The following is a 26,230-nucleotide window of genomic DNA, read 5'->3' as shown; positions in this document are numbered from 1 at the left end:
CCACACGATAAGCCACTTTTGTTGGGCTGTCATTTGTGGCCGGGTCCTCCTCTGATAAAGAGCTATACATCTCAGTGGGGCCTTACCTGGTAAAATAAAAAAAAACATTTGGTTTTTAGTTTCACACTTGTGAGCAAATTCGAAATGTCAGCCGCGTGGCGACGCACGCTCCATGCGGCCGGAAGAGACGCCAGCTCGTGGTTGGTTGAGCGTGTGACTGTCTGTGCCCAGTCGTCAATGACTGCATGAAAACAACACGGACATGAATGTTTTCTCTCACTTAAGTTGGATGAGCCCATCCTTGAGGACTAAATGCATATGCATAAGCAGACATGCATACTTTTTCATGATAATATATTATTAAGTTAATTAATAGAGCCTCCCCCCCCCTGTCAATGCGCTCCTCGACGAATGCCGCACCACGCTGTGTCGGTCATGGGGGGGGCAGGGGAAGAGGAGGGGGAGTGTTTGGTTAACCATACTTCACCATTCCGATCAGTGCCGCTCCGTGAAGGTGCCGGTTGCGTTCCCGCTCGCCACCGACGTTCGGCACGGCCGGGGGAGGGGGTGGGGGGGTAATCGAAACTCGCGTCACCGGATTCGGAGCGCATCATCGCACGAGCCACGTGGCCACCGCTGCACCCCCCCCCCCACGCTGTGCGCGTCGGATGTAAACGCTGACGTTTGACGTTCCGCTTTCTTGCACCGCATGCAGGTTCACCGCCTAGGGGATGAACAGAGGTGGGCCCCGTTGGGCGAGATAGCGCAATAAGCGCTCGCGCGATGGACTCGATGATGAGTTCGATGTGTTCGCCCCGGACGGACCGCTCAGTGTTGCGACGTCTCCTCAAGTGCCTTCCCTTAAGTCGGCTCGTCGTTCTCACCGCAGGCATCGTGCTGGTCGCCATCAACCCTTACGAGCAGATGCCCATCTATGGCGAGGATATCATCTTCGCCTACAGCGGGCAGAACATGGGCGACATGGACCCGCACATCTTTGCCGTCGCTGAGGAGGCCTACAAGCAGATGGCACGGTGGGCCCCCCGCGCCGGGGAGGGAGGAGAGAGGGGCCGTGCCCCCCCCACCGGGGAGGGAATGGGGCAGGGAAGAGCACCGGGGCAGGTCCACAAACTTTGGATGTACATTTCAGTGGCCGTTCGTGCGACGATGGGAGTGGCTATTTACTTGGACGTAGCGTTTCGGCCAATTAGGACTATAGTTGACCATCTGTCGCGTGTGCTCAGACGAACTAACTTTCATTCACGTTGGGATGGTAGTGGTGCATTCAGTTGCGTGTGTGGGCCTGTGTTAAACCCTTGTTAATGAAAAAAATAAGCTGTAGGTTTAACACTTTTCCCCAGTGGCTTGCCGGAACAGAGCAACGCATCTCCCCCCTCCTGCTGCACCCCGTAGCCAGAACTTCCATCTGGCCGTAGCGAGCGTGTAATGGGGCCCCCCGATGGTGCCCCCGCACGTTGCATCGGAGTTGACTCAGTGGCTGGCGTAGCGATGGCCGCGGTGCGTGTGTGCGTGCGTGTGAGACGCGAGTGTTGCTTCACGGCGTGGTTGCGCACGCAGGGAGCCTGCGCTGCATTGAGGTTTCTAACGCGCGGCTGCTGGGAGCTTTAGCGTTCGCTCTCTCTCCGTCTGCTTGGGATTCCACGTGCCGCTTTAATTTCCTCTACAAACTCTGCGAGGTGTTTGGGAATGAGGTGTTTGGGAATGAGGTGTGTGGGGAATGAGGTGTGTAGAATTGAGGTGTGTGGGAATGAGTGAAGGAATGAGGGGTGAGGGAATGACTCCTTCGTTCTCACGCCCATGCTGTTCTGGGTGAAAGATTCCAAATGACTACGACCATTATTGGTCTTCTCACGGGAAAGAAAAGGGGTGGCGTCGCTACTCTCGGTGTAGAATTACGACGTCGCGAAGCGCGCCGGGTTCAATATCCACGCGGCGACCAGGCACACGAAGACCGACACAAGGCCCAGTGTGTGCACGTGCGTAGATAAGACGGCGGCGCTGGCCGCTGGCTCCAATGCACGCCGGTCACACAAAGGTCCTCTCTCTCTCTCTCTCGTCAACAAAGCGCGCGTCCCCGTCTCACTGTCTCTTCCAATCAGGTGGAGGTCAATGAGCTGGGTGACCGTTAAGCGTGTAACCCCCCCCCCCTTCACCCCCCCCTTCAACCCCCCCCTTCAACCCCCCGCTCCCCCCCACCCCGCTGTGAGTAAGGTTCGATGGCCACCGTGGTGCGACCGAGTGGGTTTTCGCAGTTGCGACCGAATGGCCCTGCGTTGCGCTCACGGTGGGAATCTGCCGGCACGTCATGCACGTGCGTGGCGTTGCACTGCTTTCGCGCCAACCGCGCTATTCGGAGGTGCGGGGGAAGGACAACAAACTGAACACCAAAAGCAGTTCTAAATAAATGAGTTTTCAATCTCGATGATGATTTAAAAGTGCACAGCTCCAGTGGCTTCCTAATTTCGGAAGGAAGAGCGTTCCAAACGGCCGCAGAAGTGTATCTGAAAGTGCACGATGCAGTGTGTGAGTCCATTGGCCTACGTGTGATGAGTCTATGAGTTTCTGTGCGAGTCTATGGGTCTCTGTGTGTATGGTGAACTTCTTTCGCACCGTACACGGCCAATCGTGCTAATCGGAGGTGAGGGGGGAGGACAGCAAACTAAACACAATCTTTTCCCCGCGCCTCCGACTCGCACGGTCGGCTACGTACGGTGCGAAAGAGGTTCAACATACATACACACACACGTACGTCCGTACGTACGTCAGACAACTTGCCCAGCGCCACGCGGCGGTACACACGCAGATGGCGCGTCGGAGAGATTAGCCACCTTAGTGGTGCCTTCTGGGTAACTTTGAGCCTTGACAAGTTGGCAAGGATGCAAAGCGAAAACTTTTTTTTCTTTCACCCAAACTCCGGAATATAAAATGGAATATGAAATGAATAAATTGACTTGCAATGTCGTAGGCTGGTGGAGGGTACGAGAGGGGGAGGTGGGGTTGGCATGGGGGTTGACATCACCATGGTAACGACGGTTTGCGATACAATGGTACGCCTTGTTGCGCGGTACATGGTGATGGTGCCGGACTGCATTGTGTTATACTAGAGTTCAATTCCTCTTATCCGTGACTCTCATTTCCAAAGTTGCCACCATCATCATCCGTTCGATCAGGCCGATCTACAAGTCTTCCCCTTTTACCGCAGACGAGCTCCTCCAGTTATCGACGATTGTGCAGATGAGGGGAATGGGAGACGTGGATAAGTGCAATCGTCTTCCCATTATCCGTGCATCAGCCCTTCCTGTTATCCGCCACGTTGAGATCTTTGTGGTTGTGTTTCAGTGGCACTTGTGTTGCTCAACAGCGACGCACTTCAACGCGCAAAATCCTCACACGTGGCATTTCACTAATTATCGACACTTGCAGGTCCAACCGCGCTGTGGTCAGAAGTATTTTTGTCAGAACAATAATAGCGATGACAGTACGTTGTCTAAATGCCCCTTTTTTAAAATCCTACCAAAACCTCATTTATTCCCACACGCACGCGACAGCGTTCAATGCGATTCATCTCCGACATCGCGCCCAGGAATTTAACGCTTTGTTTTAACGTCGAGTTTTTAGCTTTTATTGTCGTTTACAAAATAAAAACATCAACAAAGGAAAGGCAGGCACTGAGGCTGAGCTGGCGGAGATTTCGTGAGCACATTTTGGCTGAGATCGATTACGTGGAATGCGTCTTGTTGTGACGAGCGGGGCGACTTTCAACAAATTACGGGGATTTACCCGTGACATTTTAGTTTTTAATCAAGGGTAGATGATCATCTACATTGCTAAGAGCGGCATCCGTTGCGGAGCTTTAGCGCGTTGCCCTCAGTCTCCGCTGCCGCGTTTCTTCTCTCCCGGGATGGTTGTACGCACCGAGCAAGGCAGGTTCACTGGCGGTGCCAGCGGGGGCGATAGACTCAGAGTCTCGCCGACGGGCATCATCAGCGCTGCGTGGTCCGGCGGCTGGGGGTGAGCCGGCTCGGTTGAGTTCCCCCCCGCTGAGAAAGATGAATTTGTGGTCCGCTGAACGGAACGATGATCTGCACCGTCGCTGTCTTGGCAATGAGCGGCCGAAGGCTGATGCCCGCATGCCGGGTGGCGCAGTGAGCGCGGGGCACAGCCCAGCACCCCTCCCAATGCTTCGCAGGGCCCTGCAGAGTCTTCAGCGCACGCAGCTCGTGGATTACGTTCCGCTTGTTGACGAGAGAGAGGTCAAAGGTAGCGCGTGCCAAGTTCTTGTACAAATTGGTATGAAACGAGTTGTGCGTTATTCTGTGATTTTTTTTTACTTTAAAAACAAAACAAATATTTTAGCACATCCGTGTAACACCAATTTATTATTATTATTACGTAGGGTTTTGTGTCACGGGGCACTGGGCCGAGGATGGAGACCTGTAGAACTTCACAGCACTCTGGGAGTTTTATGAGAGCACGATAGCCCTCATAGTAACCTCCCCGGTGTTTCGTTCGGTCTTAATTCAAATTCAGAGCTGCCCTCTTCACCATCTGTGGTCTATGTTCCACATCGGGATGCCTTTCACTATCGGGACTTGCATTGGTCCAGGTTTGTCTTGAGAGCGTTTAACTAAGGCCGTGCCGTTACGTTTGTATGGTTTGCTCATACCAGAGTTCAACCCTTGCCACCCCGATGCATGAAGTTTGCAGGATATTTATTCATCCATGACACTTTACGAACTGGGAATAATTGTGCGTCCTTTGCAAATGCGGTGGCTTTTTACGTCTCAGACGTGTCTGCGGTCAAACTAGATTTGTTCCGTGAGCATTTTAAATGCACCGTCGCTTGGCATTTGTCACGGGCCACCTGCTGGAAGTTATGTGGTAGTGGGAGGCACAGCTGGTCTCGTCCAAGTTTCAACATGAATTTGTTTAACCGGGTGGGAACGCAAGAGATCAGAACAGCCTCATTGGCAAGCAATACCCTGTGGGGCATTCGTCTGCCAGTAGGGAGCGATGATGTTTTTTCCTTCCACATTTAAGAATCGACATCACGCGTTTCGTGTATTTGGCTGCTGTAAATATAGACGTGACGATAAGCCACTTCGTTGAGCAATCATTTGTGATGGCCGGGGTGCTTCTGAAAAAAAGAACTCAATAGCTCAGTGGGCCTTACCTGGTAACATAAAAATATAAAGCGTGAAAAGTGCTCCTATACGTGTACTCTATAATGCCAATTGAGTAATTTGCGGTGTTTTTTTTTAAATTAAATTTCTACCCTGACGCCAGCCGGCACACAACGGCCTCGCCTTGTGGAATGACGTCCGGGGATCTGTAACGTCCACTACGAAGCAGGTGGCGTGTAGTGGTTTCAGTGTGGTTATTCTCACCCCATTCATAACTAGGGCGGCCGCCGTATTCAAAGCGTGAACCTCTGCAGCGAGCGGTCGAATGCGCTGCCCAATGCTGCCATTTACAGATACCAGTGGTTCAAGCTGCCGCATTACACAGCCCGGCAGAGACGCACAGAACAATAACCAGTGCTATTTAACTAATTGGCATCAGTTTTTTTTTATATTTCAATGCAACTTGTTTTTTATTGTCCCAGCTTAACATTATCAAGTAATCAGTGAAGTAAATGTTTATGGTTTCCTGTGTCGTGTGTCTAAGTGGCATGTCGTCAGAGCACACGAGTGCACAATCGGAAGCTTACACATTTAATTTCTGGCCAAGTAGCATGTGGCAGAGAAAAAAATGTTTGTAACGTTGTTTGGACGGCCAACTGCGTTTTTTTCTTCGGATAAGCTGGTACCCAGCGCATGAAGGTGGAATGTTGACTCATTGCTCATGAGGGCCAGAAGAGACAGCACGGCCTAATGTTCAGTTGAGCATGGACACCACTCTGGACTTGATGGTTATCTTCCATTTATAACATAAAAACAAACTTCAGCATCATCTCTGTCCAGAGTGGGGTCTCGCTGTTCCATGGAGGTAACCGTCGAGGTAACGGCCGTCCCGGTTTGCCCCGTCGCGCGTCGCCAGGGATGAGAAGAATCAGTCGATCATCGTGAGCGGGGAGTCGGGCGCCGGCAAGACGGTGTCGGCCAAGTACGCGATGCGATACTTCGCCACGGTCGGGGGCTCGGCCAGCGAGGCCAACATCGAGGAGAAGGTGCTGGCCTCCAACCCCATCATGGAGGTGAGGGAGGGCCGCATGCACTGCCACCCCCCACGCCTCACGCACTGCCACCCCTCACGCCTCATTCCTACGACCACCGGACCGGACCGACCTACCGCTCTGACATGCTTCCTCGCGCTGATCGGTTGCGCCCACATTCCTGCTCGACGAGGGTGCAATCCCTTTCCCCCCCCCCGGTTTGAGGAAGTGCTGCCCCCTGCTGTGCGTGGAACATAGGGCTCACTCAGAGGGACCTAAGTCGTTTTATTACATCCACTGCCACCCGTGGGGACTTGTCAAGCACGACAAAGGTTCATACAGCTCTGCGAGATACCTGGACGGGTGCTTTTGTCGCATGACACGAAGCTCGCAGCACGATCGGGATACAATTCGGATTGATTTTTGTTTTTATGTTGCGCCACAAACCAGTTCGAGCACCGGGCCAAAAGTTGGGATGTGGGGTGGAGGGGCAGGAGAGGGCATGAGGACACGCAGGTCACATAGTGGAGGCCCACCCTGGCCGTTCATGTTCACTCCGCTTCTTTCCCATCTTCTCCTTGTACCTGTCGGCGCGATGGAGTTGGCAGGAAATGAACCACACTGGCAGTGGTTTGCTTGCTAAGTTACGGTGGTGATTGCTTGCCGTTTGATTCGATGGCTGCGGATCAGGTTCGATTCCTGACCGTGATGCCCCGTCAATAATGACATCTGGTTGCTGACCCCCAGTCTGGGCCTCTTCCCAAGTATGTCTGTCGGCCTATCACTCTAACATCCATAAGCCTTAATGTTAAAATAGAACTTTAAAAGCACTAGGACTTAATTTAAAACTAACGTATGTTGAAATTGCCTACAAAAACCGCCCTGAAGTTGCAGCATAGTGGCGTTTGCGGATTTGGAGCTGGAGTGCGCACGTTTGCGTGTGTAGCTTTCATTCCTTTGCTCTGGTCACGTGTGAGCGGCGAGAGAATTCTAAGTGATGCACGCGACGTTCCAGCGGCATGGCTCGTGAGGCAATGCGGCTGCCTGTTTATTCAACCAGTCCTGCCGAGTACCTGAATTCAAAGTCCGGGGAACTCGTGAGATGAAAGCTTCCTCCCCAAAGGTTCTCGGCTTTCTCATCGTTGACTGGTGAATTTCTATTTCTCGACCAATTCGTCGTACATTTGAAATGATAATTTAAGTCATTAATCCCCTCCAGAGAACGAGCACGGCGCTCGATCCACGGTGTCGAGGAAGCGCCGTTTGATGTTGGGAAGCTGAGTGTTGGACAAGAAACATAATTGAACTCCTCTGGTCGAGCCGTCCACATTAATTTGCTAAGGTGGCACGACCGCTCCTCTCTCGTGTGTGTGTGTGTGCTGGAGGAAGTTTCTTGGCATCACGCCGTGGCTCCGACAACAGCAACACCGAATTAGGAAACGTTCGGTGTCAAATTTTTTTTAACATAAGCGTTGGCAGTTAAAGAAAATTATCGCACCAGTCCCACGCTAAGATGACTTTGGAGTTTGATGACCGGCGGGTGCAACAACAATGAGCGCGAGGAGTTTTTCTCAGTGAGAAAAAAAATCACCCCCTCCCAGCGCAGCCCCGAAGTATGCGGGTGGTGAGCGTGGGTTGGTGGTGGGGGGAGGTGGTGGTGCAGCGGTTAGCGCACCGCGCTACGAACCCAGCAGCCGCGGTCAGATCTACGGCCGCTGTGAACATCAGTGGTGCGAGTGACATCTGATTCAGTCGTGGGCTCCCCCTCCCCCCCACCCCTTCACCAATAGTTCCCTCACGAATAATTTTGCTGTGCGCACGCGATAAGATCGATACGAGGACATGTTTTTGTTGTGAGCCATTAGCTTTTATCATTAATGCGAAGAGTGAAGATTTTTTTTTCCACTTCAGATTCACTTTTGAAAGCGGGGGCCAAATACGCATGAAGGGAAGCGATAGCACAAGCCATCCCATCACCATCAAACATTACAAGGTCGCACTCATCGCACACACAAAGTGCATGCCACAAATGAACCGCAATGCCCTGCTGATCTCGTCATAAACCATCACACGAAATCCAGTCATCCTCGCGGCGGCGTTAGACGAGTCATCGAACAAAGACGGTCACCGCATCGGTGCTTTCAGATGCGCTTCTGCAGCCGTCTGGAACGCTCTTGCTTCCGATATTAGGAAGCCGCTGGAGCTACGCACTTTTAAATCATCATCGAGATTGACAAACTAATTTCTTCCCCCGTACCTCCGATTTGCATGGTTGACTACGTACGGTGCGAAAGAAGTTCTACATACATACATCATGATCCTCAGCCATGATCAGTCCACTGCTAGACGAAGTCTTTCTCAAGTCATCACTATCCCTTAGCAGTGCTCCCACGTACCGATCCCTCCCCCGTGGCAACCTCGACACACAGCCGTGTGCGCGTCAGTCACGCACGCACGCACACACGCACGCGCACATGCACACACGCACGCGCGATCTCTCCGTCTCCTTGCCCAGGCCATCGGCAACGCCAAGACGACGCGCAACGACAACAGCAGCCGCTTCGGCAAGTACATCGAGATCGGCTTCAACCGGCAGTACCTCATTGTCGGCGCCAACATGCGCACGTACCTCCTGGAGAAGTCCCGCGTCGTCTTCCAGGTGAGGGGAGTGCGCGCCTGTGCTCTCTGTGCGCCCGCCCGCACACTACTTGGGTAGCCGCACCCTTTACTACGAGTTGGGGATGAGGACGGAACAAAATCCACGTGCGTGTATGTGCTGTGTCTGTATGTATGTTGAACTTATTTCGCACCGTACGTGTGTGCTGTGTCCGTGCGCGTATGCTGTATGTCCGTGCGTGTGTGCTGTGTCTGTGCCTGTGTCCGTGCGTGTGCTGTGATGCCGAGGATAGGCGGAGGAGGAGCGGAACTACCACGTGTTCTACCAGCTCTGCGCCAGTGCCGAGCTGCCCGAGTTCAAGGAGCTCCGCCTGGGTGAGCCGGCCAGCCGGGGCCCCTCCATGCCCCCACGCTCACGGCACGCTCGCTCCATTTTTAGCTCGTTATTGTAGTACTGTAGTCACAATATTCATACTTTGCCTGCCCGGTGTCAGCCCGTTACTGGAGAGCCCCACGGGGGCGAGGGCTGTTGCACGACCGCCCGCTGGCGCTTGCGTGAGCGGTCCCCGCGTGCCGCCCTCTCCCTCCCGCTCCCCGCGCAGAGCCGGCGGAGGCGTTCGCTTACACGGCGCAGGGCGGCAACGCGGTCATCGAGGAGGTGGACGATGGCGAGGACCTGGAGCGCACTCGGCGAGCGTTCGCGCTCCTGGGTGGGTCGCGGGGCCGCACGGCCGAGTCGTGACGCCGTCTCGGAGTTCAAGTTACCGCGAGGGCCGCTTGACGCCCCGTGTCGACGCGCGCGTTCTGTGATCGCAAATGTTCGCGCGTACCGATTTACAATATTGCTGTGGAAATCCCATCGGCTGTTTGGCGACAATAAGAGTAATACTCATTGCAAGATGTTTACAGATTCTGCTACGTGGGCAAAAGCGTCATTGTGCGGTGCTGCGTCTCTGTTTGTCGCCACTCGGGGCGTGACCGCACACGCTACCCGTCCCCCCATCCGCCGCCGTGTGCCTCCCGCAGGTATCGGTGCGAGCTATCAGATGGGGATATTTAAGATCATAGCCGGCATCCTTCACCTGGGCAACGTGGACGTGCAGTCGCAGGACCGCGAGCAGGAGACCTGCTTCGTCAACGTGAGTCGCTTGCGGGACGCGCGCGCCACAGGCTCGCACGCCAACCCCAGACTCGCGTACAGCAAATTAATAAAGGTGCAGCCCTGCAATGGAGTTCTCACTCGGGCCTCTACTAGAGGGAGCTCTCTATAGAGCTCTCTGAAGCTCACTCCAGTAGGAGGCCCGTGTATTTGGTCTACTCTTCCATGCTGGCTAGACGCTTTAGAAGAGGTGGGTATACCCACACTTGACCCCAACACACGTCCGACCTGCTGCTCCACTAACCGCGCTGTACCCATTGACACACACACGCACACCACACGGACATGCATACACACACACACACTCACCACACGTAGCCAACTGTGCTTAATCGGAGGTGTGGGGGAAGGATGATAAAGCATTTTAATTATAATTATTGTAATCCTTCGAAATGAAACGGGTGGCTGGGGCCGTGACCGCACGATTCAAAACGAATTTCTTTAGAACTAATTTCTTTAGAACTGCTTTTTGTGTTTGGTTTGTTCTTCCCCCGCACCTCCGAGTAGCGCGGTTGACAATGTACGGTGCGAAATAAGATCGACGTACATACATACAGTGGTGTAGTATGTATATACGCTACACGACACGATGATGCACCGCACTACACCGCTATATTCGTATCTCCCCCCCCACCCCACCCAACGGCGGTGTCTCGCCGTGCAGAAGGAAGACAAGCACCTGAACATCTTCTGCGAGCTGCTGGGGCTGGAGAGGGACCAGATGGCGCACTGGCTGTGCCACCGCAAGATCTCGACGGGCGCCGAGACCTACGTGAAGCCCATGGGGCGCGCGCAGGCCCAGAACGCTCGCGACGCTCTCGCCAAGCACGTGTACGCGCAGCTCTTCTCCTGGATCGTGCTCCGCATCAACAAGGCGCTGCGCTCCTCCACCAAGCAGCACTCCTTCATCGGCGTGCTCGACATCTACGGGTGCGGGATGCCGGGCCCCTCCCCCCCGGCGGAGAGACGTGTGCCCGTGCGTGTGTGCGTGTGTGCATGTGTGCGCATGTGTGTGCGCATGTGTGTGTGTGGGAGCGGTAGCGTAGCTGTTAGCGCTACGCTGCGCTGCGAACTTGGCGACCCGAATTCGATTCCCGCTCACGGCCAACGCCGGTGACGATTATCTGAACCGGTCCTGGGCCTCCCCTAGGTCGACTCAGCCTCTAATGAGTACCTGGTGCCATGTGCAAACATCGTCACTGGGGAGACAAAGGCGGTCGGGTGTGGTGCTGGCCACCCACCCCCTCGTGTGCTGTGCCGGCCTTCATAGGTGGTCGCTAACAGCACTTGCCCCTACAGTCTGTTCAGACTATACAGGAGATCTTTGTGTGTGGGAGCGGTAGTGTAGCGGTTAGCGCACTGCCCTACGAAACCGGCGACCTGAGTTCCATTCCCGCTCACGGCCAACACCGGTAACGATTATCTGAACCAGTCTTAGGAACTCCCCGAGGCCGGCTCTTCCTCAAATGAGCACCTGGTGCGGTGTGTAGTTTCCCCAATGTCGTCTTGTTTAACTGGGCCTCATTACAGCTTGACTGGGATTGCCATTTTTGGAGGCCTTCGTCCAACAGTGGATTGATGCAGGAGGGGGGGGGGGGAGTCCACTATCACATTATTTACGCACACATATTGATCTTGTGCTCTTTCATGCCCACGTGGTAGCAGATGGATGGGCTGCGTCAAGCCATAGATCCTGGTAAAGTCGTTTCTCGCTGGCAGGCCTTTAATGTGGACGGGGCGAGGAACGATGTTGTAATCGTCGTGAACTCTTCCGGTTCCGTGTCTGTTCCTCCGAACAGGTTCGAGACCTTTGAAATCAATAGCTTCGAACAGTTCTGTATCAACTACGCCAATGAAAAGCTACAGCAGCAGTTCAACCTGGTAAGTGTGCCACACGGAGACTAAGATCAAAGCGCCGGCCCGGTCGCTTGGCGCGGAGATCTCACGGTAGGAAATAAATCTCTCTGCCGTGCTGACGGTTCGCTTTCGGCGAGGTGACGCGCGGCACCGCGAGCATCCGTGTTGAGACATCCGTCGGCACGCTCTCCGCATCCTTACTTGCCGGGGCGGTCAACAGATGCACGCGCGCACGGACGCGCGTGCGTACTCACGCGCGTCCGTGGTTTTTGCGACTTGTCAGCACGTCTTCAAGCTGGAGCAGGAGGAGTACATGCGGGAGGAGATCCCCTGGACGCTCATCGACTTCTACGACAACCAGCCGTGCATCGACCTCATCGAGGCCAAGCTGGGCGTTCTCGACCTGCTGGACGAAGAGTGCAAGGTGAGGGAGTCGTCATCCTCGTCACGCTCGTTTGTCGTTGTGATTCTGACACGTGTGTGTGTGCGTGTGTCGCCAATGACCGGTACCAGCGGTGTGAAGATCGGCCTCTGTGGAGGCGGTTCGTGAAGGATGCAGGGGGAGTTTGGGGGCAGTCGCCATCCGGCAACGACAGGGGGCGGAGGAGGGATGCTCACAACAATGAGCGGAGTGGCTGGTGGCTAAAACGCAGCAAGTTGGCACAGTAGGGGGCGCAGGTGGCGCATCTGCCAGCTTCCTCGGTCAACCTGGGTCTGTCCCGTGACCTCCTGCCAGCGGGCCTTCGACACTTCACGTGTTCTCAAAGTTCACTTCGCCTGGCACAAATGCCGTGGCGACGTCACCGCTGCTTCGTGCTCTTTTGCTTTCTCCCGTCGTTTAACGACGTCCTGCTGCTGTTGCGATTCCCGACGCAGATGCCCAAGGGCTCCGACCAGAGCTGGGCACAGAAGCTGTACGAGAAGCACCTCGGGCGTGGCAAGCACTTCCTGAAGCCTCGCATGTCCAACGTGGCCTTCATCATCTGCCACTTCGCCGACAAGGTGAGCGACTTGCGCAACGTAGCTCGCCCCGGGCCCCGGAGTGGGGGCTGTGGGGACTGCTGCAGATCGGTGACTGGGCCGTGGCTGGGTCACAGAGCTCGCAGGGTAGCGATGGTAGCGCCGATGTGTGGGCAAGCCAAGCACCCACAATAATCCCAAAAAGTGATTACAAATTCACACAAGTAAAAATATACTTTTAAAGTACGTTATATCAAGATATGAGCAGTGCCTGCTACATTATGGGAAACATGAGGTTGTGGGTTCGATCCTGACCCTGACGCCTACGCTATATTTGGAGCGTATCTCTCTCTCTCTCCCCGTGGCCACGTAGATTTTTCTCGTGGTCCTCCGTTTTTTCTCTCCACATTTAGAATCGACATCACGTGTTTTGAGTATTTGGCTGCCTCAAATGTCCACGTGACACGCCACTTTGTTGAGCAATCATTGTGATCACCAGGTCGCTTTTGAAGAAGAGCTTCATAGCTGAGTGGACCTTTCCTGGTAAAATAAAACATAGTTTTTAGTTACATTTTGTTTATAAAAAAAAATTGTATATATGTTTAAGTGAACAGTTCTGCGCGTTTTCATCCGATGAGTGCCGCGTGTAACGGTGCCGCATGGGTGGTGCCACCCTGCCCAGGTGGAGTACCAGTGTGACGGCTTCCTCGAGAAGAACCGGGACACGGTCTACGAGGAGCAGATCAACATCCTCAAGGCCAGCCAGGTACGGGTCTCGTGGCCCTGAGCAGGCACGGCGCTAGCCCAGCCAACTTTCCGGCCTCCTCCCCCAGTCCATGAGAATCCCCGTCCGCTGGAAATAACGTGTGCAGGTTCGCGCAAAAATGTGTCCCTCCTACATACGTGCGTTACTGTTTCGGAGGCAGCGGTATGTAGATGATGCGGCCATCGATATCCAAATCTGGCCAAACCAGCGCTGAGCCTGTAACGAGTGCCGCTTGTGGCGGGAGTGTGTCCGCATTTGGCGAGACGGGCAATCAAACCACGTTTGGTTCTGGTCAAAGCATTCGCTTGTAAGTGAAAGGCGCGATAGCCACGATAGGACCTTGCTATCACTCCAACAGGCTCTTGGCTTAAACAGGTGTATCTTAGACGTTACTGTGTGGTTGTCTCCTTGCTCAGGAGAGGTTGCAGCAGTTCGTGGGCCTCCAACAGCAGATGGTCTGGAGCCATTTATCGTTAGAAGTGATATTACATTTCTACAGAGTGGCACATATCATCTCGGAGGGTTGCGGACCGAGCTGACCCCAGACTGGGATTTTAGTTTGGCCCCCCGCACTTCCCCCCTTGCAGTCACAACCAGAATCCGCTGCCACAGTGCTGCTCGGCCAGATATTTCCGCGTAGAAATTTGAAAGAAAAAAAACAACAACAACCTCTGAGACGTTTTATACCTGACCAAAAAAAAAAGTGCACCTTTTCTTGCAGAAAACAAAATCCCTCGGCGTGAACTTTCCTCGCTGCCCCCTCTCAGCGGGGAGCGGGTTGCCCTCTTCCGCACCAGCCAATCACCGCTGGCGCCGACCAATCAGTAGTCTGCTTTTGTGACTCTTCTCTTCTCACGCTTGCGTTTGTGTCCCGTCCTCCGTGTCTCCACCCGACGGGCACCCCCCCCCCCCCGGCGGCGGCGAAATTCCACAGAAGGTAACCGGCACCGCTCGTTGGCACGCACGTGTGCCCCCACCACGCTGCCCCCGCTGCCTGCCGCTAAGCTTCTGCGTACCTCCTCGATTTGCATGTCCAAGACCATCTCTCTGCTTGCGGTGTTTCATTTCACACTTAAACAAGCGCCGCCATGGCCGCCCTCGTCGTCGTCGTCGTCGGTGTGAACCAGCTCTGCGAAGTTGTTCGCAGGTCGTGCCGCGTGCGTTGCTCAGCGCGGTGTCTGACGTTGGCTCCCGAAGAGTTCAGGAAAATGGGGTGCAACGGTGGTGAGATGTTAACTACCTGGCCTGGTATACAGGATGTCATGGGTTCGATCCCGACCCTGACACCTGTATGTTAGGAGTTTACACGTCCTCCCCGTGGTCGTGTGGATTTGTCTCCGAGTCCTCAGGTTTCCCCCCCACGTTTTTAAATATTTGCCTGCTATAAATTTCCACATTAACATGAGCCACTTGGTCACTCGGTATTTATCTTGAGTTAGGTGAATCCCGTGCCCCCTTCGCGGGCGAGCATTCCGGCTTGTTTCACGACCCCAAGGCAGAATGCGCCTCCAACGTTACCCCGACAGTGATAGCCAGTGGGCTGGATGTAGGAGCCTGTGCCGAGTTTGGCAAGGGACGATGACTGTGCTCACGAAGATATTTTCACCTCCGTGATAGCAGCCACAGTGTCGTGATTAGGTCACAGCTCCGTGTGATGGGTGTTTCTTGGGATGAGACGGGGGACTATGCCGGTCCATGGAGGCGTTTTGTCGTTCACGCCCTGCTGCGTACTAAACCTTCGACCGATGCGCTACCCTACTAACACTTCATGCAGGTGCTGCGGGTGCTATAAACTGGGTCGGTGCGAGCGCTTGGATATTTCTCAGCTGTCCACGGGTGGTTGGCGCGACAAGCACGTGTGTGTGTGTAGTCGGTGTGCTTTTTATTGCCGAGACATTTTACATGGGCTTTGCACCTGGTAATTTCCGTGGATAATTAACCCAATCTCAGCCTGTGGTGTGCAATAGATATCAAAATAACCCTGTGACATCACCATTTGTAAGGTCTTTCGCTCTGTGTCGGTAGCATATCCCCAAAAGCCTTGAAATGTGTACGTTGGAAAACAAATTGCCGTGAACAAAGAGGACCTCTTAGGACGAACCGAATCTCATGGGGCGTTGTGAATGTGGTGGGAAATGCAAACGTCTCATGAATGTTTACGGGCTGTTCTTCGAGGTATGTTTGCCCCTTGTTGGTCTGTGCCAGGTTACAGAGAAAGATAACTGCCATTGATATGCCACCGAAATTCATGTCCTATTTGCTTTTGCTTTGGCGAGAAAGATAAAAAAAGTAGTTTCTACCATTTATTAGAGCGAATAGGGACAGTATTTACAGAGGGTGTGTGGTTTTCGTTAATGCGAACATTAAATTGGGATTTCATAATGTGGCCTTTTCCTGCAGAAGATGATGCCACGTTGTCCGTATATTTGTTTCGCCTCTGCAGCTGTTGGTTCTTTTTGTTCATAGTTCACCACGGAAGTTAGCGGGCTCTCAAAGGAATCGACCGTCCGCTTCTGGTCGCGAGCTCACTGACCGGCGGGCGAACACGGCCTCGTGGAACTGCCTCGTTGGCACGACTTTGCCCGAATCGGCGTTGGGGGAAAATACAAAAACGTTCATTTAACAATGCCATTCGTCCCTATTGGAATAACGGGTGCACGGTTATAGCGGTGCGCGACGAATGGAGATGGGCATCTGTTATGAGACGTTGGTGGAGGGGGGGACGAAGCAGCCGGGGACGTGGCTGTCCCACGTGGTGGTTCTTTGTCTTGACGGGGCTTTCAGTGTCTGTGCCACGGCGCTGCATGTCTGGTTCACGTTGCATGGTCTCCTGGTTGCTTTGGATCTTATTGCCCGAGCCCCAGACACTCTCTCTGTACAGCAGCGCACACTGGCGTCCGTGCAACGCGTTCATTAACCCGCATGTGTGTACGGTCACCGCTCGTCGACCGAATCTGTTGGGCGGTGTTTGTGTGCGAGTGTGTTTGAGAACGTGTGCGTATCAGCGAGTATGTGCGTATGATGTTGAACTTGTTTTGCACCATGCATAGCCAACCGTGCAAATCAGAGTTGTGAGCGGGGAGCGCTAGAGCAGTGGTTCAGTACGCTGCGCTACGAACTGGCGACCCGAGTTCGATTCCCGCTCCTGACCACCAACGCCATTGACGATAATCTGAACCGGTCCTGGGCCTCCCCTTGGTCGACTCAGTCTCCAATGAGTACCTGGCGGGATGTGGAAACATCGCCACTGGGGAGACAAAGGCGGCCGGGCGAACGTGGTCCTGGCCTCCCACCCCCTCCTGCGCCAGCCTTAATAGGCGCTCGACAACAGCACTTGCCCCAGCAGTCTGTTGTCTGCGTCAATGCGATACGGCCAAAGCTGTGCGACGTCGCACGCGACGACCGACACGTCAGCCACGGGCGGGGCTCGAGCTCGAGTCGTCCGGTTCGTAAGCGCAGCGCGCCAAACCGAGGCGCTGCCGCTACCCCACAGAGACACGCGCACGTGCAGACGCCGGTGCCAGCCGCGTGTGACGCGCGTTGGGTTCCTCCCCGCTCATGCCCGCCCCCCCCCCGCCAGTTTGAGCTGGTGGCGGAGCTCTTCCAGGACGAGGGGAAAGACGGAGCCGGTGCGGCGACGACGGCGGCGCCGGCGCGCGGGAGGGCGGGCTCGGGGAGCCGGGCGCCCCCCCCCTCGCACAGCGTGCGCTCCGCTCGCCCGGGGGCCAAGGGCTCGAGCCGCGAGCACAAGCGCAGCGTCGGCCTGCAGGTGAGGCCCGCCGCCCCTCCCACGTACTCGCCCTCGGCCGTCGCAACCCCGACGTGGCCGTTTGTTGCCGCCCGCTGGGCACTTTGGGCCCACGGGTCCTGTGCTGGGCGACCGCGAGATCCGAGCCTCCGGTCGTCGTCGGTGCCTCGGTTTTTGCGACCCGCTGGGGCGCTTCTGGCTCCTGCTGTGACCTCATCGATGTGTCGCTGCCTCCCAAGTCCTGTTCCGTTCTGCGCTGCTTCTTGCCGGGTCTGCGTCTCGACTCCTCCGCCTTGCTTCCGGTCTTTGTGTCGCGCCGTGTCTGTCACGTTCTCTTGAAGCTTCGACTCGAGCGTGGTTTCCTGTTGGGGCTCATCATCATTTGTTTTGTTTTGCGGCAGCCTTGCAAATGTTACTCGCGCCACTCCTGGTGGCAGGGCCTCTGCTGGCGGGGGCACGAGGGAATCCCTCCTCAGGCTTGATTTTACCCGTGTTATGTTGGAGCGCTTGTTCCTCCCGAGTCTCCCGTGCATCTGTTAAAATAACATTTGCCAAAGTCGCTATCACGGCTACTTTAGAGATTCACACAAAAGGGCCTTGACGGGCACGCGAAGGGACGTTCTGGGGTTATAGCAGAATGGTGTTGCTTCTCGTGTAACAACTCCCACTCCAAACGCCACCGGCAACTTTTCCCTTCTCCAAGGCGCGTTCCCACGTTGCCATGAGAGGTAGACAAAGTGTGCCGGTGTCATGGTCCAAATTTGCGTACGAATTGTACCGTACAGGGACAGCTGCCGCCGGGGGTGCCCTTGGCAAGTCTCCTTCAGGGGCAGTGGGAATTGTTGAGATGCGATGTGAGGCTCTTCCCTGACGGCCCTTTGCTTTTGTTTCCAGTTCCGGAATTCTCTGCACCTGCTCATGGAGACACTGAACGCCACCACTCCTCACTACGTGCGCTGCATCAAGCCCAACGATGACAAGATGGCCTTCACGTGAACCTCGCAGCAACGACACGAGCGGCACCACAGCTGCTGCTACCGCAGCAGTAGCTGCAGCAGTAGCAGCATCTGCAGCTGTAGCAGCAGCTGTAGCAGCAGTGGCAGCAGTAGCAGCAGCTGTTGCAGCAGCTGTAACAGCAGCTATAGCAGCAGCGGCAGCAGTAGCAGCAGCTGCAGCAGCAGCAACAACACGATCGGCACCACAGCGACACCACAGCGGCAGCAGCAGCCACAGCAGCAGTCGTAGCAAACCACAGTAAACCTTGAAAATCATATGGTGCTCTGCAAAACACGAGAGTTGTGATGAATACACACGGATTGGTAACGTGTTTAATGCGTTACCAGCGTATTTCGAGTCTGGGGTTTGGCCGTTAACTCTCGCGCATAATGCTTTGCTCCCGGGCAGCAGAAGGCAGCGCGTAAAAAAAAATCCACATTCGTACTTCTCTACCCTACACGTCTACGCTCGCCCACCGCGCGCGACTCGCGTCTCTCCCGGTCCTAACCGTTGCCGTGGCTGCGTCGGTGCGTCTGTCCGTCCGTGCGTGCTCGCGCGTGCGCAGGTTTGACCCCAAGCGAGCCGTGCAGCAGCTGAGAGCGTGCGGGGTCCTGGAGACGATCCGACTGAGCGCCGCCGGGTACCCGTCCAGGTACGGCGGAGACGACGGCACGGACGTCGCGGCCTTGCCCTCCCGGGCCTTGCCCGCCCGCGGCCTTGCCCGCCCGTTAATTCCACAGCAGGGGGGGAAGAGAGGGCCCAAGACGCGCAGAAAGATGCCCGAGAGTTATTGTTGGATCTACGGGGACCCTTTTTGCCAGTATCACAACATGCTTCTGGTAAAACATGTTGTCACGTGTTGCCACGTAGCGTGCGTGGTTGATGCAGACTTGGTGCACTGTGATAGGCCTCTACTGGACGTCTCTCTGAAGCAACGGGACATCTGTGACAAAGAGCATTGTAGCTCATCGGATTCCTCCAGTTTCAATGAATTTTCCCATTCCGTCTTATTGGTCTTTTAACTTCTTAACAACGCCTATATTCCTGCCCGAAAGGCTAAAAGACCGTTCATGTTTTCATCAGAATTATTGTTGGCTTAACAGGGGCAGCAGTGGTTATCGGCGGCCTTTGCAATGAACCCTGGTGACCTCAATTGGATTCCCGATCGCGACTAATGGCAGTGGCGAGTGGATATCTGAACCGGTCCTGGGTCCCACATTCACAAACCTGCGCCGATCGGTGCGGCGAAGGTCAGACGGGCCCCAACGTGGCGTGGGGAGGGCCTCTGTCCAGCAGTGGATTGACAAAGTCCAGAATTCATTTTTGTCAATTCCGCAAAAACGTTACTTTGGAAATGTTTCCCCAATGAAACTTCAGCACGTATCAGAGGAGGCGTCCCCTGCTTTTGGGATGTTTGATCGATTCTCGGTTTTGGGGTTTACTTTTGTTTGCTATAGGAAGAAGACGACGCTAGATGGCGCAGTGGTAAGCTTTTCGGTGGCTCGGCCGTGACGTTTTTGCAGTCGCGCACTCCGTTCCATTTGCAATCGTTGTTCTAGATCGGGCGTACCTCAGGCGATGTGATACATGGGTCAGAAACGAGGACTTTGACGAGTGAATAAATAACGGCGGAGAGGTGCGCGCTGGGAATTACACTGAAGGGCATAACGAGGAACACGCGAATTCGCAAGCGTACTCAGGTTTACGGATGTAATTTTTACAAAATGGGAAAAGTAAGTGGCCTCGGGCAGGGTACGTCGCTGGCCGGTGATCCAGACGAGCGACGGAGTGGTGGCAAAGGGAGGGAACGCACCCGGGGAGGAGAAATTCAATCAGCCCGTGTGTGTGCATGTTGACACTTCTTTCGCACCGTGCAGATTTAACCGTGCTAATCGGAGGTGCGGGGGGAAGGACAACAATCTAACCACAAAAAGCAGTTCTAAAGAAATTAGTTTTCAATCTAGATGATTTAAAAATGCATATCTCCCAGTGGCTTCCTCATATCGGAAGGAAGAGTGCTCCAGACGGCCGCGGAAGCGCATCTGGAAGCGCGCGATACGGCGTAGGATAACATCGCAACACCGAGAGGGATGCCGACGGCTTCGGGAGGCCTTCATCTAGCAGTGGATCGTTCGTAGCTGCCGATGATGATGACGGCAGGTTCTAGTTGGACAGCGAGTTGCGTAAGAGAGAGGTGTGGTTACTGTGTGCCGACACCGCGTCCTCCGGAGGAGCTCGGGGGTCTGCACCGCCGAGTGCTCGCCAAGCGACGCCCTCGTCGCTCTCCTTGCCCCCCCCCCCCCCCCCGGCAGGTGGACCTACCAGGAGTTCTTCAACCGCTACCGCGTGCTCATGAGGAAGAAGGACATTGTGAGCGACGACAAGAAGCAGACCGTGCAGAACGTGCTGGAGCACGTCATCAAGGTGGGGGCGCACGGCCCCGCTGCCCGTCGTGCGTGCGGCGGGCCCGGCCTCCCGTTCGCCAAAGCTGGCACGTTCGCGTCAAATCAAAAGTCGGCAACGTCGCGCTGAGTGCGGTGCTGGTGCCGTGTGTCCCCCCCACCCACCCCTCCTTGTCTGTGATGGTGGAAATTTCACACGGGAATCGTTGAGTCGGCTTGGGTCGGACTCGTCGCTGGTGGTCAGGGTTAACGACGGAGTGGAGGGCGAAAGAGGGAAAAACACGCGCATGAGAGGACGCGTCTACCCTCAAAATATTCCGTCGGCAGTGAAAAAGTGTATGACATGCTCGCTTGTGTTTATGCTCTACAGTGTAATTATACGTTCTTGATCCTACCATCAAGAGGCGCATCCCAGCAATGTTTTTTACGTGCAAAGTATCCACACACGAGAGTCTAAAAACAAGGCCCATGTGGATCAAAACGTCATTGCTCGGAAGCGAAAAATGCCCACGCTGTCTTTTTCCTTTCTCGCCAAAATAACCAGGACCCGGACAAGTTCCAGTTTGGCAAAACCAAGATCTTCTTCCGAGCGGGCCAGGTGGCGTACCTGGAGAAGCTGCGCGCGGACAAGCTGCGCGCGGCCTGCATCCGCATGCAGAAGACGATCCGCGGGTGGCTCCAGCGCAAGCGCTACCTGCGCATGCGCGCGGCGGCCATCACCATCCAGCTCCACGTGCGCGGCCACCAGGCCCGCCGGTACGTCCGACTCACGCGCCCGCGGCCTCGCCCCCTCCTCGGGTTCACCCGATGCTCAGCAGAAGCAGCTCCTCCTTATCCTCCTGCCGAGCGAACACGTGGATTTCACGGCCGCAGACTGTTGATTAACTGCTCCCAAGGCAACCCCACACCGCACGTACATCGTGCTATTTTTGAGCGCGGCTGGGAGTGCCCTGGCCTGACATCCACACTCCCACCGCTCACTCGCACCACGCTCCAACCCACCCCTCCCTTGTCTCCCCATCCCAGCGTCATCCCATCCCTTCTCATCCCAATATCCTCCACCGCCTGTGTTATTTGCTTATAACGGCGACGATGTTGGAATCACCGACAGCAAGAAGCTCCCTTCCAAATGAATCCCATATCCCTTTGTTTGAAAATAGTGCTTGGTTCTACCTTGCTGGGTTTGGTTCTGGCTCACCATTTCATGTGCAGCGTGCAGTTAAGAGCACAATAATGCCACCATTAAACGGAGTAGAACCAGCGTGTGCCAGTGTTGAAGTTTCGTACGCCATATCGCAACATTTCCTCTCGCTGTGATTCATTGACCTCCGTGGGCTCTCACTCGATTAAATCACGAGAGTCGTTGACGGAGCAACAACAACAACAAAAGAAAGTTAGTGCAGAAGCAATTGATGCTCATGCTGTCTTATTTAATGCCTAAGGAAGGCGAAACCAGCGGAGTGTGTGGCTGTGGTTGTGAGCGTGCCTGTGGAGAGGCGACTTGGTGACGTTCGGCCGGCTCGTCTTTGCCGACCTTGCATCTTTGGTGTCCGACCTAAATGCCACCCTACCCTGCGTGAGCCTGCATCTATGACTTGAGCTCTTCAATGCTACTTTTTAAATCCTTTATATTAAGTTCACTTGCTTGCTTGCTTGCGCGCTTACGACCGTGCAAATTTTTCGGTCGTTTTTTAACCCACTTCCCGTGATCCAATCGAGCTGACATTTTGCACACAGACTCGTTGTGCGTGACAATTTATTTTCGTGAAAAATTTTTTCTCCAAAATTTTACACTTTTTAGGAAAAAATTAATTATATTTAATTACCAATTGCTTAATGCTGGCAGACAATCATCTGACCCATAGGTGGCAGCCATCTCAAGCCAGAGGACGAGAGGACTCTAGCTGCCACGCATATAAAGGATATATAGTGAAAATCTTTGTTTTTACGGGTTAATTTTGTATAATTTTCATTTACTAATTTATCTTACCAAGATGCTTGCACGGATTCAGCTGCTGACATCTAAAGATTTAATTACCAATTTGTCCTGGAGATTACATCGATAGTGTTACGTGCCCACTCATTTGCCACCCATGCCCATGCCCAGAATAGGAAGCCATTTCAATTTGTATTTTTAGTAATTGTGGCTATAATTAGGGGACGCCAGCGCCCACGGTGCTGCCCCGTGAACCCGTTGACTTGCGTAAGATGCCCCGCCATGGTTGGCGTGATTGGCCGAGTGACATCTGAACCTGTCTTGCGCGCCCTCCCTCCCTCCCTTCCAAGTTCAAATGTATCTGTTTCACCAAGGGAGGACGCGAGCGACCAGGGTGCGTCTCATTTGCAAGGTGACCCGAGTCGCCACAATGACAAAACCAGTAAAATAAAAAAACGAACGACAACTATTGAAGTGATTTTAAATCGGAGCAAAACCTAACAAATTAGAAATTGTCAAAAACCACCACCCTGTAATGAAAGACATCGGAAATACGGCACCAACTTAAATCGGTACTAAAGAAGAGATACATTTCCTGCGACGCAACTTGGCTCTGACAAATAATAATTCAATCTGTTCCTAGAACAGTTAAGTTGGAGAGGCATTGAACAGATTTCGAGCACGATGATATAAACCGGCAAGGGTGGGTGTGCGCCACATGCCTTGTCTGTCTACGTTTAGCTGTTGACAAGCAGCTTAAATCTTTTCGGTGAGGACACCCCCACACTGACCGTTGCTGTGACCGGCACAATGTGGGGAAGACTTCATCCAGTAATGCATTGACAAACGGTTGAATATTTATACAGCATTATAATTGTTTATCCTCTAAATATTACGTAAAAAAGTGAAAATAACCCTCATCATCGCTTCTCCATGCCTATGGAAGTAGTTTGACCATATTTCACCAAGCAGGTCAGCATGGCTTGGCAAAGGGGGTGCCCAGGACCAGATCAGAAACCACTCGCCACTGACGTTCGCCCTTACCGAGAATGGGCGCCACGGTGGCTAGGAGATGTTAACTCCCTCGCCTGGTGCACAGGAGGTCATGCGTTAGATCCCGACCCTAACACCTCTATATTTGGAGTTTGCATGTCTCTTTCCCTGTGGCCGCGTGGACTTTTCTCCTGGTCCTCCAGTTTCCTCCCCACCTCCACATTTAGAATCAACATCAAGCGCTTACAGAATTTGGCTGCTATAAATATCCACGCGAAGTTGCCTTACCTGGCGGTGTAAAAAATATATATAATAATAAAAAAATTGGCACAACTCGGTTTTCCAGTTTCCTTGCGCAGCGCGCGAGGGCCTCGGCCGCTGCTCCCAGCAGCCCCAGCGATAGAGATACAAGTCGCCGTGAGCTCGCGCGTTCGCCGCCGCAAGAGATGCTGCGGGTCAATCCAAACAAGCTTCCTCTCTGTTCTGCCCGCGATGCTTTGCTGTGCATCGCTCCACCACGCGGTATAAATCACGCTTAATGAGGATGCAATATTCTCTGTGCTCAGCGCACTGTGCGTCATTATTTGCATTCCATTCTCTTGGCAGCATACGTCCTGTATCACGTTCCGTGCCATTCTCTGGGCAGCATACGTCTTGTAATATGTTCCGTGCGGTGTTGTGTGTCACGCGTGTAATGCTGTGCCTGTTGTGCTGCCTGTTCCGCGCACACTGCTCGGTTTTGCGTTTTGCGTGAATCTCGTGAACAATCCTCTCATCTCACTCTACTCTCCCCACTCATCTCACTCTACTCCCTCCCCACTCATCTCATTCCACTCCCCTCCACGCACTCTCCTGCCTCTCCCCTCTCATCTCACTCCACTTCCCTCCACGCACTATCCTACCTCTTCCTTCTCATCTCACTCCACTCCCCTCCACACACTCTCCTGCCTCTCCCCTCTCATTTCACTCTACTCCCCTCCACGCACTCTCCTGCCTCTCCCCTCTCATTTCACTCTACTCCCCTCCACACACTCTCCTGCCTCTCCCCTCTCATTTCACTCTACTCCCCTCCACACACTCTCCTGCCTCTCCCCTCTCGTTTCACTCTACTCCCCTCCACGCACTCTCCTCCCTCTCCCCTCTCATCTCACTCTACTCCCCTCCACGCACTCTCCTGCCTCTCCCCTCTCATCTCACTCTACTCCCCTCCACGCACTCTCCTGCCTCTCCCCTCTCATCTCACTCTACTCCCCTCCACGCACTCTCCTGCCTCTCCCCTCTCATCTCACTCCACTCCCCTCCACGCACTCTCCTACCTCTCCCCTCTCATCTCACTCCACTCCCCTCCACGCACTCTCCTACCTCCCCCCTCTCATCTCACTCTACTCCCCTCCACGCACTCTCCTGCCTCTCCCCTCTCATCTCACTCCACTCCCCTCCACGCACTCTCCTACCTCTCCCCTCTCATCTCACTCCACTCCCCTCCACGCACTCTCCTACCTCCCCCCTCTCATCTCACTCTACTCCCCTCCACGCACTCTTCAACCTCTCCCCTCTCATCTCACTCTACTCCCCTCCACGCACTCTCCTGCCTCTCCCCTCTCACCTCACTCTACTCCCCTACACGCACTCTCCTGCCTCTCCCCTCTCGTCTCACTGCACTCCCCTCCACGCACTCTCCTACCTTTCCCCTCTCATCTCACTCTACCCCCCTCCACGCACTCTCCTGCCTCTCCCATCTCGTCTCACTCTTCCCCACACACCTGCCGTTCCAGAAACCAAGGCTTTCTGTCACAACTTACAGTCAACCTTTGCTCAGTGGGAGGTCGCTCTTTCTCCTATGCTGTCCCCAGCAATCTTTGCTGTCCACGCCCTGCCCCTAATACAATTCCAGCTTCAAGAGCGCCCTTCTTTCCTCTGCCCGTGATTGACTCGATGTTTCCACACAGCGTCTCGAAATGCGCTCGTGTTTACGCACGTACGTACGTACGTGTGTTGAACTTTTTTCGCGCCGTACGTAGCCGGCCGTGGCGAATCGGAGGTGCGGGGGAAGGGCAACAAACCAACACACAAAGAGCGCTCCCAAAGAAATGGGCTTTACAGTCTCGTTCACCTGCCGCGTAAATCCAACCTGTCGCGTCGTGTCCCCGCTGTGTGCCGTGCGGTGCCGTGTGCCGGGCCGGGTCACCTGCGCCTGCTCTGTGCCCCCCCCCCTGCCCCCCCTCCCTAGGCTGGCCCAGTTCATGCGGAGAACGCGGGCGGCCGTCATCATCCAGACGGCGTACCGCATGTACCGCGTGCGCCGCGCCTACGCCAAGATACGCCGCACCGCCATCCGCATGCAGGCCCGGGCGCGAGGGATATTCGCTCGGCAGCGATACCAGCAGGTGCGGAGACGGCGCGAGATGAATTTTAAGAGACGCGGTGACATTTATCTCGTCTTATTTTATATTTTATAGAGCGCCTTGGCCCAAGGCGCTTTAGGTCGTTTAAAAAGCGGTGACACAAATCGAGAGATTTAGGTGGCAAGGGCCGAGGAATGAGTGACCGTGACAGAGGGCACGTGGGGGTCACGAAAGGGCTACAGGGGAAGGACGGGAGGGAGTGCAGGGGCGAGGGGAG

The 26,230-nt window shown here is 54.6% G+C and overlaps 1 protein-coding gene across 1 annotated transcript in view; it reads left to right on the top strand.

Annotated features, from left to right (window-relative positions):
• The window catches only part of LOC144935565 (unconventional myosin-Va-like), a 112,036-nt gene that overhangs the window by 48,303 nt on the left and 37,503 nt on the right, over positions 1-26,230 (top strand). Inside the window, exons 4-20 of the mRNA XM_078862344.1 lie at positions 890-1,034; positions 6,061-6,217; positions 8,691-8,834; positions 9,085-9,166; positions 9,394-9,501; positions 9,818-9,930; positions 10,615-10,880; positions 11,750-11,831; positions 12,091-12,231; positions 12,684-12,809; positions 13,450-13,533; positions 17,114-17,302; positions 18,176-18,273; positions 18,843-18,929; positions 20,590-20,701; positions 21,224-21,435; positions 25,839-25,995. Of these exons, the coding sequence (XP_078718470.1) occupies positions 890-1,034; positions 6,061-6,217; positions 8,691-8,834; positions 9,085-9,166; positions 9,394-9,501; positions 9,818-9,930; positions 10,615-10,880; positions 11,750-11,831; positions 12,091-12,231; positions 12,684-12,809; positions 13,450-13,533; positions 17,114-17,302; positions 18,176-18,273; positions 18,843-18,929; positions 20,590-20,701; positions 21,224-21,435; positions 25,839-25,995 (2,303 nt within the window). The remainder of the gene's footprint in view (positions 1-889; positions 1,035-6,060; positions 6,218-8,690; positions 8,835-9,084; positions 9,167-9,393; positions 9,502-9,817; positions 9,931-10,614; positions 10,881-11,749; positions 11,832-12,090; positions 12,232-12,683; positions 12,810-13,449; positions 13,534-17,113; positions 17,303-18,175; positions 18,274-18,842; positions 18,930-20,589; positions 20,702-21,223; positions 21,436-25,838; positions 25,996-26,230) is intronic.

The sequence above is a fragment of the Lampetra fluviatilis genome, chromosome 13 (assembly GCF_964198595.1).
Source record: "Lampetra fluviatilis chromosome 13, kcLamFluv1.1, whole genome shotgun sequence".
NCBI lineage: Eukaryota > Metazoa > Chordata > Hyperoartia > Petromyzontiformes > Petromyzontidae > Lampetra > Lampetra fluviatilis.
This window is presented reverse-complemented; position numbering and strand designations above follow the sequence as displayed.